A 16,536-nucleotide genomic window follows, 5' to 3' on the forward strand; every position below is an offset into this window, starting at 1 on the left:
GCAGTTATCAAATTCAAGAAATTTACAATTTTTATGAAGCTTACATTCTGTATTCCAAATTTTCTTATGTCCCACTAATGTCCTTTGGAGCCTTTTCTTGTCAATTCATAGATCTCAATCATTATCATGTATTGCATTTAATTGTCATTAATTCTTTTAGTTTTATCTTTAATTTTTTTTTCTTGTGAAAACATATATGCAACATAAATCTTCCCATCCCAACCCCAGCCAAGTATACCATTAAAAGGGATTATCATATTCACAATGTTACAAGACTTTCCCCACCAACATTTACTAGATCTTTCTCTTCACCTCAAACAGAAACCCTATACTTATTTTGCATTAATTACCCATTACTCTTGCCACCCACCCCTGGCATAGAGACTTTCTGCCGCCATGATTTGCATATACTCTGATATTTTATTTATGGTTCCCATGGGGCTTAAATTTAACATCCTTAATCTATGACAGTCTCATTTGCTCTAATACCAACTTAACTTCAATAGCATATGTAAACTATATACCAATACTGCTCCATTCTACCACCCCTTCTTTATTGTCACAAATTACATATTTATATATTATTACTCAGAATCATTGATTCATCATTACCTTCTGTGCATTTGCCTTTTAGATCCTGGAGGAAGTAAAAAATGGAGTTAGTTAGGAATAAAAATTACAGTAGTACAACTATTTATATTTACCCATGGTATTGTCTGTACTGTGTATCTTTATTTATTTGTGTATCCTCATTCGATTTTCTCATGTCCTTTCCTTTCAACCTGCAGAACTCCCTTTAGCATTTCTTGTAGGGCCAGTCGAGTGGTGATGAAGTCCCTCAGCTTTTGATTATCTGCCAGTGTCTTAAACCCTCCCTTACTTTTTTTTTTCTTTGTAGTTTATTTCTATTTCATATAGGAGGCTTTGTTTGTCCATAAGTTTCATTATTGGCCTTTTAAAATATATTTTGTTGTAGCAACATATATCTAGCTCAAAATGTCCATATTAACCACTTTAATATGGACAACTCAGTGGTTCTAATTACATTTGCAATATTGTACTAATATCACTAGCATCCATTACTCCAGCTTTTCATTTCTTCAAAGAGAAGCTCTGCACCCATTAAGGAATAACTTCCCATTCTTCTAACCTTCTGGCGTCTGATTACCTGTAATTTCTTATCTGTTTCTATGAATTTTCAAATTCTAGGTATTTTATATATACAGTATCTGTGTTTCTATATCTCATTTATTTTACTCAATCCAGTGTTTACAAGTTCCATCAGTATCTTAGCCTGTATCAGAACTTCATTTCTTTTTACAACTGAATGATATTCCTTTGGATATATTACATTTTGTTTAAAAATTCATATGCTGATAAACAATCAGGTCTCTTCTACCTTTTGGCCCTAATGAGTAATGCTTCTATGAACATTAATGGACAAATATATATTTTTTTATTTTATTTTTTATTGGTATATATTATATTTTCTCTTATCATCTAATCATCCAAAGTGTATAATCACTGGTTCACAGTATCATCGTGTAGCTGTGCATTTATCATCACAGTCAACTTTTTTGTGAAAAATAACATATATACAAAAACAATAAATTTCAAAGCACATCACAATTTGTTGTGGGACAGATTTCAGAGTTTGGTATGGGTTACAGTTCCACAATTTTAGGTTTTTATTTCTAGCTGCTCTAAGATACTGGAGACTTAAAAAAGACCACTATAATGATTCAGCAATCATACTTTCTCTGTTTAACTCCACCATCACCTTTGATTTTTCTCCCACTCTTAGTGGTATTTGGGTTATGCCATTTCTAACTTTTCCATGTTGGAAAGGGCTTTCGATAAAATGGATTGGGGGGTGGAACTAGTTGATGTTCTAGAAAGGCTAGCCCTTCTGCATTTCAGGATTTATCAGGTCTAGGGGCCCATCTGGAGGTTGTAGGTTTCTGGAAAGTTACCCTAGTGCATGGAACCTTTGTAGAATCTTGTATGATGCCCTAGGTGTTCTTTAGGATTGACAGGAATGGTTTTAGTTGGGATTTGGCAAGCTATGTTAGTTAACAATGTCTAACTGAAGTTTACGTTTGAGTGACCTCTAGAGCAGCCTCTCAACTCTATTTGAACTGTCTCACCCACTGATACCTTATTTGTACACTTCTTTTCTGCCTTTTTGTCAGAATGGCATTGTTGATCCCATGGTGCCAGGGCCAGGCTCGTCCCTGGAAGTCATTTCCCGCACTGCCAGGGAGACTTTCACCCCTGATGTCATGTCCCACATAGGGGGGAAGGCAGTGATTTCACTTGCAGAGTTGGGCTTAGAGAGATAGGGGCTACATCTGAGCAACAAAAGAGGTCCTCCGGAAGTAACTCTTAGTCATACCTATATGTAGCCTTAGCTTCTCTGCTACATACATAGGCTTCACAAGAGCAAGCCTCAAGATCAAGAGCTTGGCCTATTGATTTGGGTGTCTCTCATGTTTGACACAGTATCAGGGGTTTCCCCAGTGGTAAAGTTTAATAGTTTCATATTTTTTCTCCCATCCCTCAAGGGACTTTGCCGATACTTTTTGATCATCTGCTTAATATATTCGGGGATGTATCCAGGCATTACATTAAGCTATGCAGAATTAAAGGCCCTCATTCTTATTTTGAGCTCCCTGTGTTTGGATTGTTTAAATGATTTATCCAGATGGGGTTGAATTGGAATATGTACTATAAGAAGTTAAGGTTCTAGACAAAACAAACCTTTCTTTCTTTGGTCTCAAAGAGTAAATGAGGGAAGACAGTATCTTCCTTACCCCCATATACTGAATTACCTTAATCCCAACCTGATCGGCTTCATTCTTATCTCTAAATACCAGGTTATATATATATAAAAGAGTCTCACCCAGTGTCCCACAGATTCATTCCCAGTGTTGCATGCCTCACAACTTCGTTTGTTTTTGTAACATATGTAGCCATCATATGTATACACCATTTTTCACCAGTCTCCTTCTCAGTGCATCCATCAGCCACCTCCATTCATTGGGCATTATGTATAATGCCCAAAGTCAGCAGTCCATCAACACTCTCAATTTTAGAAAACTTTCTCCCTCATTTTTTTTTTTTTTTTTGCATGGGCAGGCTCCAGGAATGGAACCCGGGTCTCCAGCATGATGGGCGAGAACTCTGCCACTGAGCCACTGTTGCCCGCCCCCTCCCTTACTTTTGATAAATACATTTGCCATATATAGAATATTTGGGTGGCAACATCTTCCCACTGCTTTCTTGCCTTGTTCTTTCTTTCTCATTGTTTCCAATGAGAAATTGGCATATAATCTTATTGAGATTCCCTTGTATGTAACATGTTACTTTTCTCTTATGGTTTTTAGAATTCTCTTCTCATCTTTGGCATTCCACAGGTTGATTATAACAAGGTACCCTGTGGGTCTATTTGGGTTTATGCTCTCTGAAGTTTGTTGAGCGTGTTAGATGTGTATATTCATATCTTTCATTAAATTTGGGAAGTTTTCAGCCATTATCTCTTTGAACATTCTCTCTGCCCCTTTTTCTCTTTCTTCTCGGGTTCCCACATTGTATATGATGGTTTACTTGGTGGTATCCCACAGTTTCCACAGGCTCTGTTCTCTGTTCTTCATTCTTTGCTCTTTCTGATCCTCAGACTGGATGATTTAAATTTTCAAGTTCACTGATTATTTCTTCTGCCTACTCCAGTCTGTTGGTGAACGCCTCTAGGAATTTTTTTCATTGCTATTACTGTGGTCTGTAGCTCTGTTTGGTTCCTTTTCATCATTTCAGTCTCTCTGTTGATATGGTTTCTAATGCTGTAATCTTTTCCTTTGCCTGGCCTATCACTTCCTTTTTCCGTGTATGTTCTATAATCTCTTGTCAAAATCTGGACATTTTGTTATTTTAATCTGTTACCACTGAAAGTTAAGACTCTGAGATGTCTATTCCTTATGCTTGTATCCAGGTAGTACCCAGGGCTTTCCTTGAATGCTAGGAGTTAACAAAAAGATAAAAAAGAAAAGGCAAAAAACAATACCTTTCCAAGTCTTTGAAGATTGTCCTGTTCAGCTGCTTTTCTTGAGTTTATCCATAAAATGAATTTAGAGAGTAGCTCTAGGCCAAAGCACAGGGGCCTCCTTAGTTCTTTGTACACATGCATCTTGTCTTGGTCCCCCGAGAATTCCCCATTTACAAGTTCTGAATGTCCCCTCTTCCCTAAGAAAGAGTTTCTTTACATTCCTGGGCACTACGCATTAAGTCCTGTAGCCAGCAGTCCGTTGCACTAGGCTGCCACTTAACTGCTCTCTGATAGCCTTCTGCATGAGAACTCTGAGTTCCCTTCTGCAGTCAGGGCAGGTTCTGGGATGAGTCCCTCAGGTCACCACTAGACAGGTTGGGCTAGACATACATGTTCCTAGTATGTGCATGTTCTGGTTTGCTAGCTGCCGGAATGCAACACACCAGAGATGGATTGGCTTTTAATAAAAGGGGATTTATTTTGTTGGTTCTTCAGAGGAAAGGCAGCTAACTTTCCACTGAGGTTCTTTCTTACGTGGAAGGCACAGGATGGTCTCTGCTGGTCTTCTCTCCAGGCCCCTGGGTTCCAACTACTTTCCCCGGGGTGATTTCTCACTCCATCTCCAAGGGCCTGGGCTGAGCTGCAAGTGCTGAGATGAGGAATGCCAAGCTGCTAGGCTGTGCTATGTTGCGATCTCTCATTTAAGCACCAGCCAATTAAGTCAAACATCACTCATTGCAGCAGACACACCTCCTAGCCGACTGCAGGTGTAATTGGCAACAGATGAGGTTCACGTACCGTTGGCTTATGTCCGCAGCAACAAGATTAGGTATGCTCACCTGGCCAAGTTGACAACTGAATCTAACTAACACAGTGCACAAGGGTCGTTAATCTAATCCTTCTAGAACCAGGACCAGGGGTCTGTACCAGAGGGGAAGGAAGGTGAGCTGATTAGGTTGTCAGGAGATCCTATAACTTTTAAGTAGGCTTTTTCTTGATTTGGTGCTTGCCCTGTTACTGTAGACCTTTAACTATTTTCTTGAGCTTTGAGAAAGATGTTTTTTCCAGTTTTTGCTGGTTGTTCAAAGCTGCTATGGGGATGTAGCCCTGAAGTATCTCATTCCACCATCTTGATCATGGCTTGGATCTTTGCTAAGGATTTTAACTGGGGCATTTTTGCCTCATACTTCTGTAGGCTCTCTTTATGAAGGTTAATATTTCTAATGTTAATGGTAATTTTTATCGTAACTAGTATTTGTTGAAAATACTACATGCCAGAAATTGTTCAGTGCATATGATATTTTATGTAATCCTTATAGTAAGCCTGAAAAATAGATCTTACTTTATTTTATAAGTGGGTATTCAAAGACAGAGGTTATATAACTTGGTCAAGCTACTCAGTGGCACAGCATTATTTAACTCATTGGTCTATTGGATGTAAAGCCAGCTTTCTTTCTGCTATGCTTTTTATTGTTGAAGAATTTCACTATTTTCTGGATATTAAATCATTAATCCAAAAGATAAAATTCATAATTTCAGAAACAATGCTTGGATATTATTAGAAGAAAACTAATTTGACTTTTGGTCTTTATCTCACGTGTATATTAATAATTCACAACTTTTTAGCTTTGTATACTTTGATAGGCAGAATTTGTCATGAGGAAATAGCTCTTCATAATTGAATAAAACTTGTAAAATATGCTTATATGAGTACATAAGTTCTCTTACAATTAAAAACAATAAAGAAGAAAAATCAGTAGAAAAAGACATGCAATTATCAAATGATGATGCTGTCATTAGAATTAAACTCATTTTTGCTCTTCTATGTGAGTATTATTTAACATTCTGGGAACTCACATTTGGATAAAATACTGAGGTGAGTTAACCTACAGAGTAATTTTGCTTTTATTTTGAATGCATGAATATTTCTACCATGGTTCCCTTGTAGGTGGGTGATCCAGTCTTCAATAGACAGGTGGGGAAAAGCCAATCTAAGTCAGGTACATTCAGCATACAAAAGCTTGAATAATTAAGAGTTAACTATATAATTTGATGTTCTGAATTTGATGATGATGTGGAAGTTGTTTGGATTTTTATCCCGAACTGATGTTTCTCCAACATTGCTTTTAGGAATAAGCGTCATCCTGATCTTCATCTCTGGGCATGTTCTGGGAAGCGAAAAGACCATGATGAAGTAATTGCTGGGGTAGAGAAAAGAATGGCAGTGCAAGACACAGTTAATCTGAAAGAAAAGACAGCTCATGCTCAGAATCATAAAGAACCAGCTCGTTTGCCTCTAAAAATGGGAGGAACTTACATAACCAGTGAGCACAGCTACCAAAAGCCACAAAGTTTTGGTCAGGACTGCCAGTCTCTAGCAGATCCTGGGAGCTCAGATGATGATGATGATGTTAGTAGTTTTGAAGAAGAACAGGAATTTCATATGCGTGATAAAAACCATTTACAGTACTCAATAAAAGAAGATGGAAGGCCTGAAAAGGTAAAACTGGCTCATTTGTCTTTGCTTGGAAAAGATACCATAGAGCAATGGAAAATTTTATAAAATAAAACAGAAGCTCACACCTTGTCAGGATAAAGACATTTTATTTCTCTACAAGAAAATATTGACCATTTGAACATTTAATTATCCCCTAATTTCGAATAATGCTTCAATAACTTATGCCCTCAGAAAAATTTAAATTTTATAAGCTCCTTTCAATGCTTCCCCCAAAAGAAAAAAACATAAGCCACCTTTTATTCCAAATGAAAATGTTAGTGTGAGAAAATGAAAATAAGTATAGGTATGTATACCTGTACATTAATAAAATTTGTCCGTTTTTCTATTTTAAGATAAAAGGTGGTGTTCTAATTGCCTTTTTAAATTTTAGTAGTATTTGTAAATGCATATCAGTCCTCTTATGTATAAGCTGAATTTTCACAGCTCTGTGTATATTGAGTATTTATTTATTTCCTATTCACTTGGATTATCTTAGAGATGTTCCTGCATTTTTTTATTGATTCTCACTTAGCAATGCCAGCTTAAAAATTAGTTGTTTATTGTTTGGCTTCTTTATCAAGTGATAAATATAAATAAATACTTAACAGAATTTGGGATCTTATATTTCATGAACTTTGTGGTCAATTATTTTGTCAAATTAATGTCCCTCTTATGAATGAGTTATCTTTGGCCAATCCACGTTCATATTTTGTATCTGTGTTAAGCAGTTTGTACTTGGGGAGATTTTTACTTTTCCCTCACCTTGTTGATTTAACTGCATCATATTCAACAGTAAAGTTCAGTTTACAGTTAATTAGACATTACACTGTCATGCCAGTTTTCTTGATTTTTCCATCATTGCTATTCCCTGACTTCACTTATGTCACCAGTTCAGAAAGAGAAAACTGATTGGTCTAAATTCTCTTGGTGTTATAATTATGGAATATAATCTATAGTTCATTTATTTAGCACTTTTATTGAGTTCCTCTACCCCATCATCTAGTACTATGCTAGGCACTGTGGGCAGACATAGTAGATGTATCTATTCATAAGGATCATCAATGTAATTTGATTGTGTGCCAGTACTTCCTTTAAAAATATTCTAGGAGTCAGATGAGATTTCACTGTTCATCGTGGGTGATTAGATTTTTGATGTGTCTTTCCTTCTGTGACATTACATTTTATCCAACTCTTTATGTTTTTTCCAATGGTCCTTTGGAGAAGAATCCATCTGAAGGGAATATGGTATTTGTTTATAATGATAAAAAGGGCACTGAAGACCCAGGAGACTCACACCTTCAGTGGCAGCTCAATCTCCTTACACACATAGAAAATGTGCAGAAAGAAGTTACCAGCAGGATGGATCTAATAGAAAAAGAAGTTGATGGTAATTAAAGAAAGAACTTAAAATACAATTATTATAGTATGCTTAGTGTTATATGGAGAAGTTATTTTAAATTACAGGATGAGAAGTACAGAAGCTGTCTGTACTGATTAAACTTCTGTGCTTCCTTTACATTGTAATTTTCACAGCTGACATTTGAGGTCTTTTAGGTTTAATGCAACGTGGCAGCAAGTTATCTTAGTGGTTTTTTTTTTCTTTAAAAAAAAAAAGAAAAGATATTTATTAAATACTGCCAGAGTGCTAATGAAATGTATGTTAGTTTTATTGAACTATGCTTTCTTTAGAAGATGTTGTAAAGATTTCAACATATTTGAAATACGGGAAAAGGATATCTTGAATATTTGTTTTCACTTTGGTCAGTATTTGTTAAGTAAAATTAATAAATTAATTGTTAAGTGAAATTTAAAAAAAACCTACAAGGTTAAGTTTATGTTTGTCTATGTTTTAAGTTTGCATAAAAATTTTTAAATGGCTTTCTTTTATATTTCTAAATTTTACTATCATAGAGGACCCCTAAAAAATAGGCAGAAAGGATAGCCAGTATTCTTTCTGTGCTTTTCTGTCTCTTGTTTTTTCCCTGCAAACCTCAGAAGAGCCCTAAAAAGTAGGCAGAAAGAATATCTAGTATTTCTGTCTCTTTCTGTCTCTTGTTTTTTCCCTCCAAACCTCATATGTTTTCCTTTTCTTTTCCCACGAGTGTGTGGTACCTCTCTACACAGCTCCTCCTGCTTTTTTCCCCCTGCCATATGTAGAGGGAAGAGAAGAAACGGAAACCCATTTCAAACAATAGAGTTACTGTTTTTGAGTAGATTTTTTGAGGAAAAAAAGTACAGCCTGACTCTTATCTCTTAATAGAGTAGATTTCTGAAAGGAGCATCAGTAGAAGTATAGCGCATAATTAATTGTATTATGCATAGAATTTCAATAATGTTCACATGATTTTTATGAGTAATGATAAAATAAAATAGTGGAACTGAAAAGGATGTTGGGAAATCTCCATCACCTTTCCTTTCTTACAAAGAACTTCTGGATTTTTTTTAAAAAACATGTTTAGAGCACCTAAGTATAATTTAAAGTACAGACAATTTAAGTCTAAATTAATTGAAATCTTGAGCAGGCCCAAGGAACTATTGCTACCTTTTCTGGGAGACAGTAAAAGAAGACATTCAAAATAAAGTTAGTTCATACATGTGAAGGGAAAAATTAGCTGAAATATTGGATAAAAGTTACCAAAAGGGACTAGAACTCTTTGAGGGAAGGATATAAAGAATGCTCTCTCAAAAATTGCTTGAAGATAATCGCCTTGTAAAGACAGAAGTGAACTCTTGCCTCCGTCAAGTTTTTTAACCCTTTAATTATACCAGTTTCCATGTGTATTTGTTGTTATCTTCTCTCTTTTAGTCCTGGAAAGCTGGCTTGACTTCACAGGGGAGTTGGAGCCACCAGATCCTCTTGCAAGATTGCCACAGCTTAAACGGCACATAAAACAGCTACTTATGGACATGAGCAAAGTACAACAAATAGCAACTCTCTGTTCTGTATGACATCAGTGAAAACTCAGTGAAAAGAATGTGGCTCTCTTCAATCAAACCATTTTTATATCCACACGGCTGATAAGTGGAATTAAAAAGCTTAGTAATTGTTTGGTCACTTACTGATTTGTGACATTGACAAGATGGTACCTTGGAAAAGAAAATGAAACTGCATCAAGAAAGCTAATATAAAAAAAAAAATGCCATGAACAAGCCACAAGCAGTAATGTATTATATGCCAAGGTTCAGTGAAGTAGAATATAAAACTAAGGGAATCGAATTGGCAAGTGTTTTGAGTAGTTGTTCACATGAAGTGTGAGATATCTGTAGAAAGAAATATGGTATATTTATATAGTTTTTAGTAGAAAGACCCACATTTGTCAACCAGTGTTTGGCCAAAAACAAAACTTATTGAGGTTATTTAAATTCTGGAGAGTTCTACAAGGTTGCTGTAAGAACTGTTGTCTCTATGATTGATCCAGCTGCACAGAAGTTTAGGATTTATAAACTCTTAAAGGGTCATGAACTGTTTTCTGGGTAATTATTATGTCCTTAGTCAGAAAACTGACAGTAGATGCCTCACTTCTGGGAAAACAATTGTGGAATTCTTACGTTATTATGAATATATTTTAAAAATAAACACCAAATAATTGCAATTTATTGCAGGTACTAAGCTCATCAAAAACAAATTGGCTTGTAGAAGGGCCACATGTGCCAAACAATGTTGATACTGCTAGAAAGAGAATTTTAAATATTGTGGGAGTTCTCCCACCCCAAATCTCATGTAATGCTGTCAGTTCATGAAAATATATATATCATATATATATATAGAGAGAGAGAGAGAGAGAGAGAAAGAAAGAAAGAAAGTAGAATTGCAGTATTCAGGCTTCAGTATATGGCTGGATCCTGAGTATGCTTGGTATTTGCCTTTAGAGGAAAAATGTAAACCTCAGCTGGGATGAGGAGTGACATAAATATCAGAATAACTTGTGGCTGTGGATTTTTTTTTAACTGCTAGTAATAGAATACTGGAAATGCTTCATTTATGAAGATGAATTTTATTTTTAAAATACACATGTGCACTCAAAACTTTGAGCTTTGGTCACAAATGGACAGATTTCTGAAACCAAAGGCAACAAAGTTGCTGTTTTAGCTCTTGCTGGATTTTGAGCCTAGGTCCTACTGTCTGCCAGCGCTCACGTGCGCTGTCGGCCACTCCCAGTGCTCCGTGCGCAGTGTGCGAAGTGTGTGTGCTTGTTTTAAACAAACACTCAGCGTACATATGTACATAACCAACACATATTTATATCCACACATATCTAGTTTTATTACTATAGACTCTAAGAATTGGTGGTTAACATGAAATGTTACCTTTTAACAGACTGTTTTTAAAAATTAAAAATGTATGTACAGGTTTTGAAATTTTTTAAAAAGGGGAAGCAATGACTGTTAAGAGGAGGCTATTTGATGACATATAACACTTGAATATTTTTTGCCTCATTCTGTTTATCAGTTCTAGGAGTCTGTATAAATGCATTTTAGAACTGATAGACAGTAAACTTGAATTTATCTTTGATAAGAATATATGCCACTGTACATTCAGATATTATTTAAATTTGAAAACACACTGTTCTATATGTAAGGTACTGTATGTAAAACTCTTTATTAAAACTATTCCACATACCCTAAAATTTCAGCTTGCCTTTTTGTGGCCTTATATTTTTATATAAAGATGATTAGAAGAATGTGCAAGGCAAGTCAAGAAGTTATTGCCTTTTGAGATTCTCCAACTTGACTAATGTGCCAAAGATCACAGACATAAAATATAGTCCTTTGTATTTATTATGATGCATTAATTTTGTCATAAAGTTTTGGCTGATCGATGAAAAGCCTTAGTAGAGGTGATATTGTGGGATAGTTGCATATTAAAATATAAAATATAGTGTCTATATTTCATGTGTGGAGTAAATTTGCTAATGTCAATATTGTGAGACATAGCTTTCATTTCAAGACTTATACTACACATCTTTGTTTAAAAACAGTGGCTCTGATCTTTTTCCTATTGTGGTTAAATTCTAGACATTGACTTTTCTTCTTTTGTCAGAAATGGAGCATATAGCCTCTTTAACCTGTTGATAATGCTGTTACCTAGATTCTTGTCAAATATACAGAAGACTTTTGTGCAGTAATACTTCTCTTCTCATCCTCTGATGACCACAGTTAAATTAATGTGCATTTGTTCTTGCAGTATCTTAAAATTACATCACTTCATTTGTTAGCAGTCAGTTAACTGGAAGTTCCATTAATAATAATATATTAAAACTTTTTGGGTTTTTTTTGTTCTGTTTATATGTATAAGAAATAGAAGCCTGAATTTTTAAGTTTAGGTTTTTAAGTAAATTTATGTCAAATTATTTATATCCCTATATCCATTTAATATAGAGCATATCAACAATTGATTGAAGTCCTTTACAACTAGTGTTCTGAGCTTTTCTTTCTGAGAATCAAGTCTATTGTGAGAGCTTCAGATGGGACTTTTTCCCCCTTTGATCTTACCTTAAAAAGGTAGGTATATATATTTAAATATGAGCAGTAAACTAGAGAGGATGCTTCTTGAAAAGACAGTATTTCATCTTGAAATAGATTAAGCAGTGGTAGGGAGGGATCCCTCTTGGTGTTACTGATAAATATAATTTGTACTTTCTTATACTTGTTTGTGGTTCTACTGACATTACTTTTGAGCCTAAGAGTAATGCACTTTTCCTTAAAGTAACTTGATGATTCTTGTAAAGCCAGGTAGTCTCTTTTCTTAATGCCCATCACATTTCCACTTACTTCCTCTCAGATGCTCAAATTCCACATGTTCGGATTTAAACACATCATTTGGCCTCCGATAAACTTCATCTCTTCAATAAACTTCCCCAATTTCACTGTCTTGGATAATAAATAACATTACCCGAAGAATCTAGGCTTGAAATGCTGAATCAAACCCTATAAATCTGTGATGGTTCCTTCGAATGGATAATGTTGTTTTCCTCCTCAATCCCTCTGGTAGATGACCATTTTTCATAAAATAATGTCAGAGGTTTTACTATACTGACCTTTTTGATTCTGAACTTGTCTTCATTCTAATCTATTAAAATTGCCTCTACAGACTAAAGAATTGACACTTGAGGTGGGCCTGATATTGTACATTTTACCTGCACTTTCTAATTAACACTTTTGTCAGGTAGGTAAAACAAGATCATTTTCTAATTGTGGAAGCTGAGGTTTAGAGACATTTAGTAATTTGTCCTAGATAAGAGAGCTAGTACGTGGCAGGTTCAGATTCACCCTGTGCTCACTCCAGCTCATGTTCTTGTTGGGTTTACTTTGACTGTTACTGTCATTTCAGTAATAGGCTCTGAAACCTCCAGTGACTCCCTTTTGCAAACCAAATCTAGGCTGTTTTTTCGATCTTTTGCTGTCTGCCTGACCAATTCTCAGATTCATTAAGTGCAGACTCATTGTTACCTAGACTATGCTTGTTTTCATCTCTTACCTTTATATCAGTTTCCTGTTCTAAAGAATTCTCCCTTGTTTGTTCTGTCTCTGTAACCCAGACAATCCTTCAAACTTCAATTTCTCTTCATAAGAGAAGCAATCCATTATTGAAGGCTCTTTTGGATCCTGTATTATACCAAGCTATGGAAGAACTACATTAGTAAATAATAATTTGGCAGAGAGGAACAAGTGTGAACTTTGCAATCCTATACTCAAATTTTCACTTTGGCAGTTTACCAGCAGTGTGCATTGTCCGAATTTTTATTTCTTTAGCAATATAATGGGAATAATGCTAAATTAGATCCTTGCTTTGAGAATTAAAGTGAAGCAAATAGTGTATCTAGAAACTTTTTAATAATTAAATTCAATACACCTATTGAGTACCATCTATCTTCAGTCAGTAGGTGGTGACTGGGGTTGGATAGGGAAATAACATTCATTAAGACCCCAGTCAGGCTAATGGCAACACAAAATACAAATACTTTTCATTTTTCAATATTTTAATATTCAGTATTTCAATATTTCCAACCAATTAGGTGCTATCAGTATAAGGAACTAAGGGGGCAAAGAAGGAAAGGATAATTAAACTTGTGGGTTGAGGGGTTTGGGGAGAAGAATACAGTAGTTTTCAGTTTTTCCTTTGACTTCTTTGGAGGAATTTTGTGAAACATCCTCTCCTGTTACCTGTTATGTGGGTACCCCTGAAAGTAGAGCCAGGGACAATGACTTGAAGGTAGTTAGTTTATTTGGGAGGTCATCCAAGGGAATTTGGAATGAGGGAGTTGGAAAAGGGAGGTGGGGTGAAAGAGCCAATACAAGTATGCATAACTGAGGACATGGCTATGGGCAACAGGGCTTAGAGTCTGCCCTTTGAAATTGTTCATAAATTTAAACCCTTTTAAAGGGTGCAATAGCCAACATTTTTGTAAATGTGGACATTAAAATCAACCTGTTACATAATTTTTAAGTGTGTGCAATAGAATTGCAATACAGTTTTGCCATTTACCGTTATCTATTTTAAAATACATAAACAAACTCTTTGACATTTGAAAATTTTACATAGTTTAATATTCTCCTTGTCTTTCCATTTTACTTCCCAGTGGAATGGTATCTTCTTTTATATGTACAAGTCTTTTGCACCCCCTTGTAATTTTTGTCCATCAAAATGGTAAATCACAGTTTTTAAATTTACTTATTGCTTCTAAATATTGCATCAAATTCATGAAGAAAACATTAATATCATGTCATTGAATACAGAAATAGAAAAATCCACAATTATAGTTGAAGGTTTTAAGTAGACAGAGAATCAGTAAGGATATATTAGTCTGAACAGAGATGATCACCCAACTTGATCTAATTGATGTTTATGGTACATTCCACCCAACAACATCAAAATGCAATTTATTTTCAAGTACACATGGAAAACTAAAAAAGATAAACCTTATGCTAGGCCATAAACACATCTCAGTAGAGTTAAAATAATTCAAATCATGCATAATATGTTCACAGATCATAATGAAGTTAAACTAGAAATCAATAGAAGAGAGATATCTGGAAAAACCCCAAACTATTTGGAAAGTAAATAACCTATGGGGCAAAGAGAAAATTACAGGTAAAGCTAGAAAATATACTAAATTGAACAGCAATGAAAACAGCATGTTAAAACTTTTGCAGTGCAGCTCAAGCAATGTTATGGGGAATCTTGGATCTTTAAATGATTGTATTTAAAAAAAGAAAGGTGCACAGTCAGTCAGCTAAGATCCTATTTTGAGAAACAAGAAAAGTAAAAGCAAATTAACACCAAAATAAACACATGGAATAATAAGGATATCTGCTAAAACCAATGAAATATTAACAAGATAAACAATACAGAAACAAAAAAGCCATTTTATTTCTTAACAAGAAAATTGATAATTCCCTAGTTGTAGACTTAATGCAAATTACTGATGCCATGAATGAAAGAGCAAATATTATTACATATGCTGGGTTTTTAAAAATTTTTTTCAGGTGGTTAAAATCCTTTTGTAGCATCTCACTAAGAACAAACAAATAATCCAAGAAAATATTGTCATTTTAACAGTGAAAGCCAAACTCGTTTTGTATGAAGATACAACTGAGATGAAAACTATTAAAAATCATATAAAACTAAAATCTTAGGCAATCTGAGACAACCAATAAAATTTACTTCCAACAGGACTTCTACGACTTTCTATATCCATCCATCCTGTCCACATATTCCTCTTTCTTATTCAGCAGCAATCAGTTATTTTACTTTAGGGGGAAAGATATTCTCTTTTTCCTTAACAAAAACACTTCCTACATACTTTACATATTTAAATTACCAAAAAAGATGTTAAAATCAATCTTCAAGCCAACATCCTACACAACACAATTCTTGTTTTTTTCTTTTTTTGTGAAAAATAACATATATACAAAGCAATGAATTTCCAAGCACATCGCAACAATTAGTTATAGAATAGATTTCAGAGTTTGGTATGGGTTACAATTCCACAATTTTAGGTTTTTACTTCTAGCCGCTCTAAGATACTGGAAGCTAAAGGAAATATCAATATAATGATTCAGCAATCATACTTATTTGTTAAACCCTACCTTCTCTGTATAACTCCACCATCTCCTATGATTTTTCTCCCACTCTTTAAAGGTACTTGGGCTATACCCATTCTAACTTTCCCATGTTGAAAGGGGTTGTCCATAAAATGGGATAGGGGAATGGAACTAATTGATGTTCTGGAAAGGCTGGCCCCTCTGCATTTCAGGACTTAACAGGTCCCGGAACCCGTCTGGAGGTTGTAGGTTTCTGAAAAGTTCCCCTAGTGCATGGAACCTTTGTACTCTTGTATAATGCACTAGGTGTTCTTTAGGATTGGCAGGAATGGTTTTGGTTGGAGTTTGGTAAGCTATGACAGGTCTAACTGAAGCTTGCGTTTAAGAGTGACAACCAGAGCAGCCTCTCGACTCTATTTGAATTCTCTCAGCCACTGATATTTATTTGTTACACTTCTCTTTCCCCTCTTGGTCAGAATAGCATTGTTGATCCTAAGGTGCCAGGGCCAGGCTCACCCCTGGGAGTCATCGCCAATGCCTCCAGGGAGACTTTCACTCCTGGATGTCATGTTCTACCTACGGGGGAGGGCAATGATTTCACTTGCAGAGTTGGGCTTAGAAAGAGAAAGGCCCAGATGTTTGGAGATGCAGAAAGGAGTTGCCCTAGGGAAAAGCCTTTGGGGCCTGGAAGCCAGGAGAGTAGGCCAGCAGAGTTGCTGTGTGCCTTCTCATGTGACCAAAAAACTCAGATGAGAGCTAGCTGCCTTTACTCTGAAGAACTACCAATTTTTAACTAAATAAATCCCCTTATTAAAAGCCCATCTCTAGTATGTTGCATTTTGGCAGCTTTAGCAAACTAAAACAGATGCAAATTACAAAAACGGACTTAAAAAGAAATTTTAAAAATTGTATTTGTAAATCTCACAAAGAAAAGTCCAGCCCTACATGTGAA

At 35.4% G+C, this 16,536-nt stretch overlaps 1 protein-coding gene across 16 annotated transcripts in view; it reads left to right on the forward strand.

The window, feature by feature from the left end:
- PHF20L1 (PHD finger protein 20 like 1) overlaps positions 1-10,326 on the forward strand; it is a 152,834-nt gene extending 142,508 nt beyond the window's left edge. For 10 of the 16 annotated variants that reach the window (XM_077167696.1, XM_077167698.1, XM_077167700.1 and 7 more), the window contains 3 exons: positions 6,173-6,542; positions 7,761-7,926; positions 9,346-10,326. In XM_077167696.1, coding sequence (XP_077023811.1) covers positions 6,173-6,542; positions 7,761-7,926; positions 9,346-9,488 — 679 coding nt within the window. In that variant the 3' untranslated portion in view covers positions 9,489-10,326. The remainder of the gene's footprint in view (positions 1-6,172; positions 6,543-7,760; positions 7,927-9,345) is intronic. The other 6 variants (XM_077167701.1, XM_077167707.1, XM_077167699.1 and 3 more) reach the window with 1 other exon arrangement.
- The last annotated feature ends 6,210 nt before the right edge of the window (positions 10,327-16,536 follow it).

Source organism: Tamandua tetradactyla, chromosome 6 (assembly GCF_023851605.1).
Source record: "Tamandua tetradactyla isolate mTamTet1 chromosome 6, mTamTet1.pri, whole genome shotgun sequence".
NCBI lineage: Eukaryota > Metazoa > Chordata > Mammalia > Pilosa > Myrmecophagidae > Tamandua > Tamandua tetradactyla.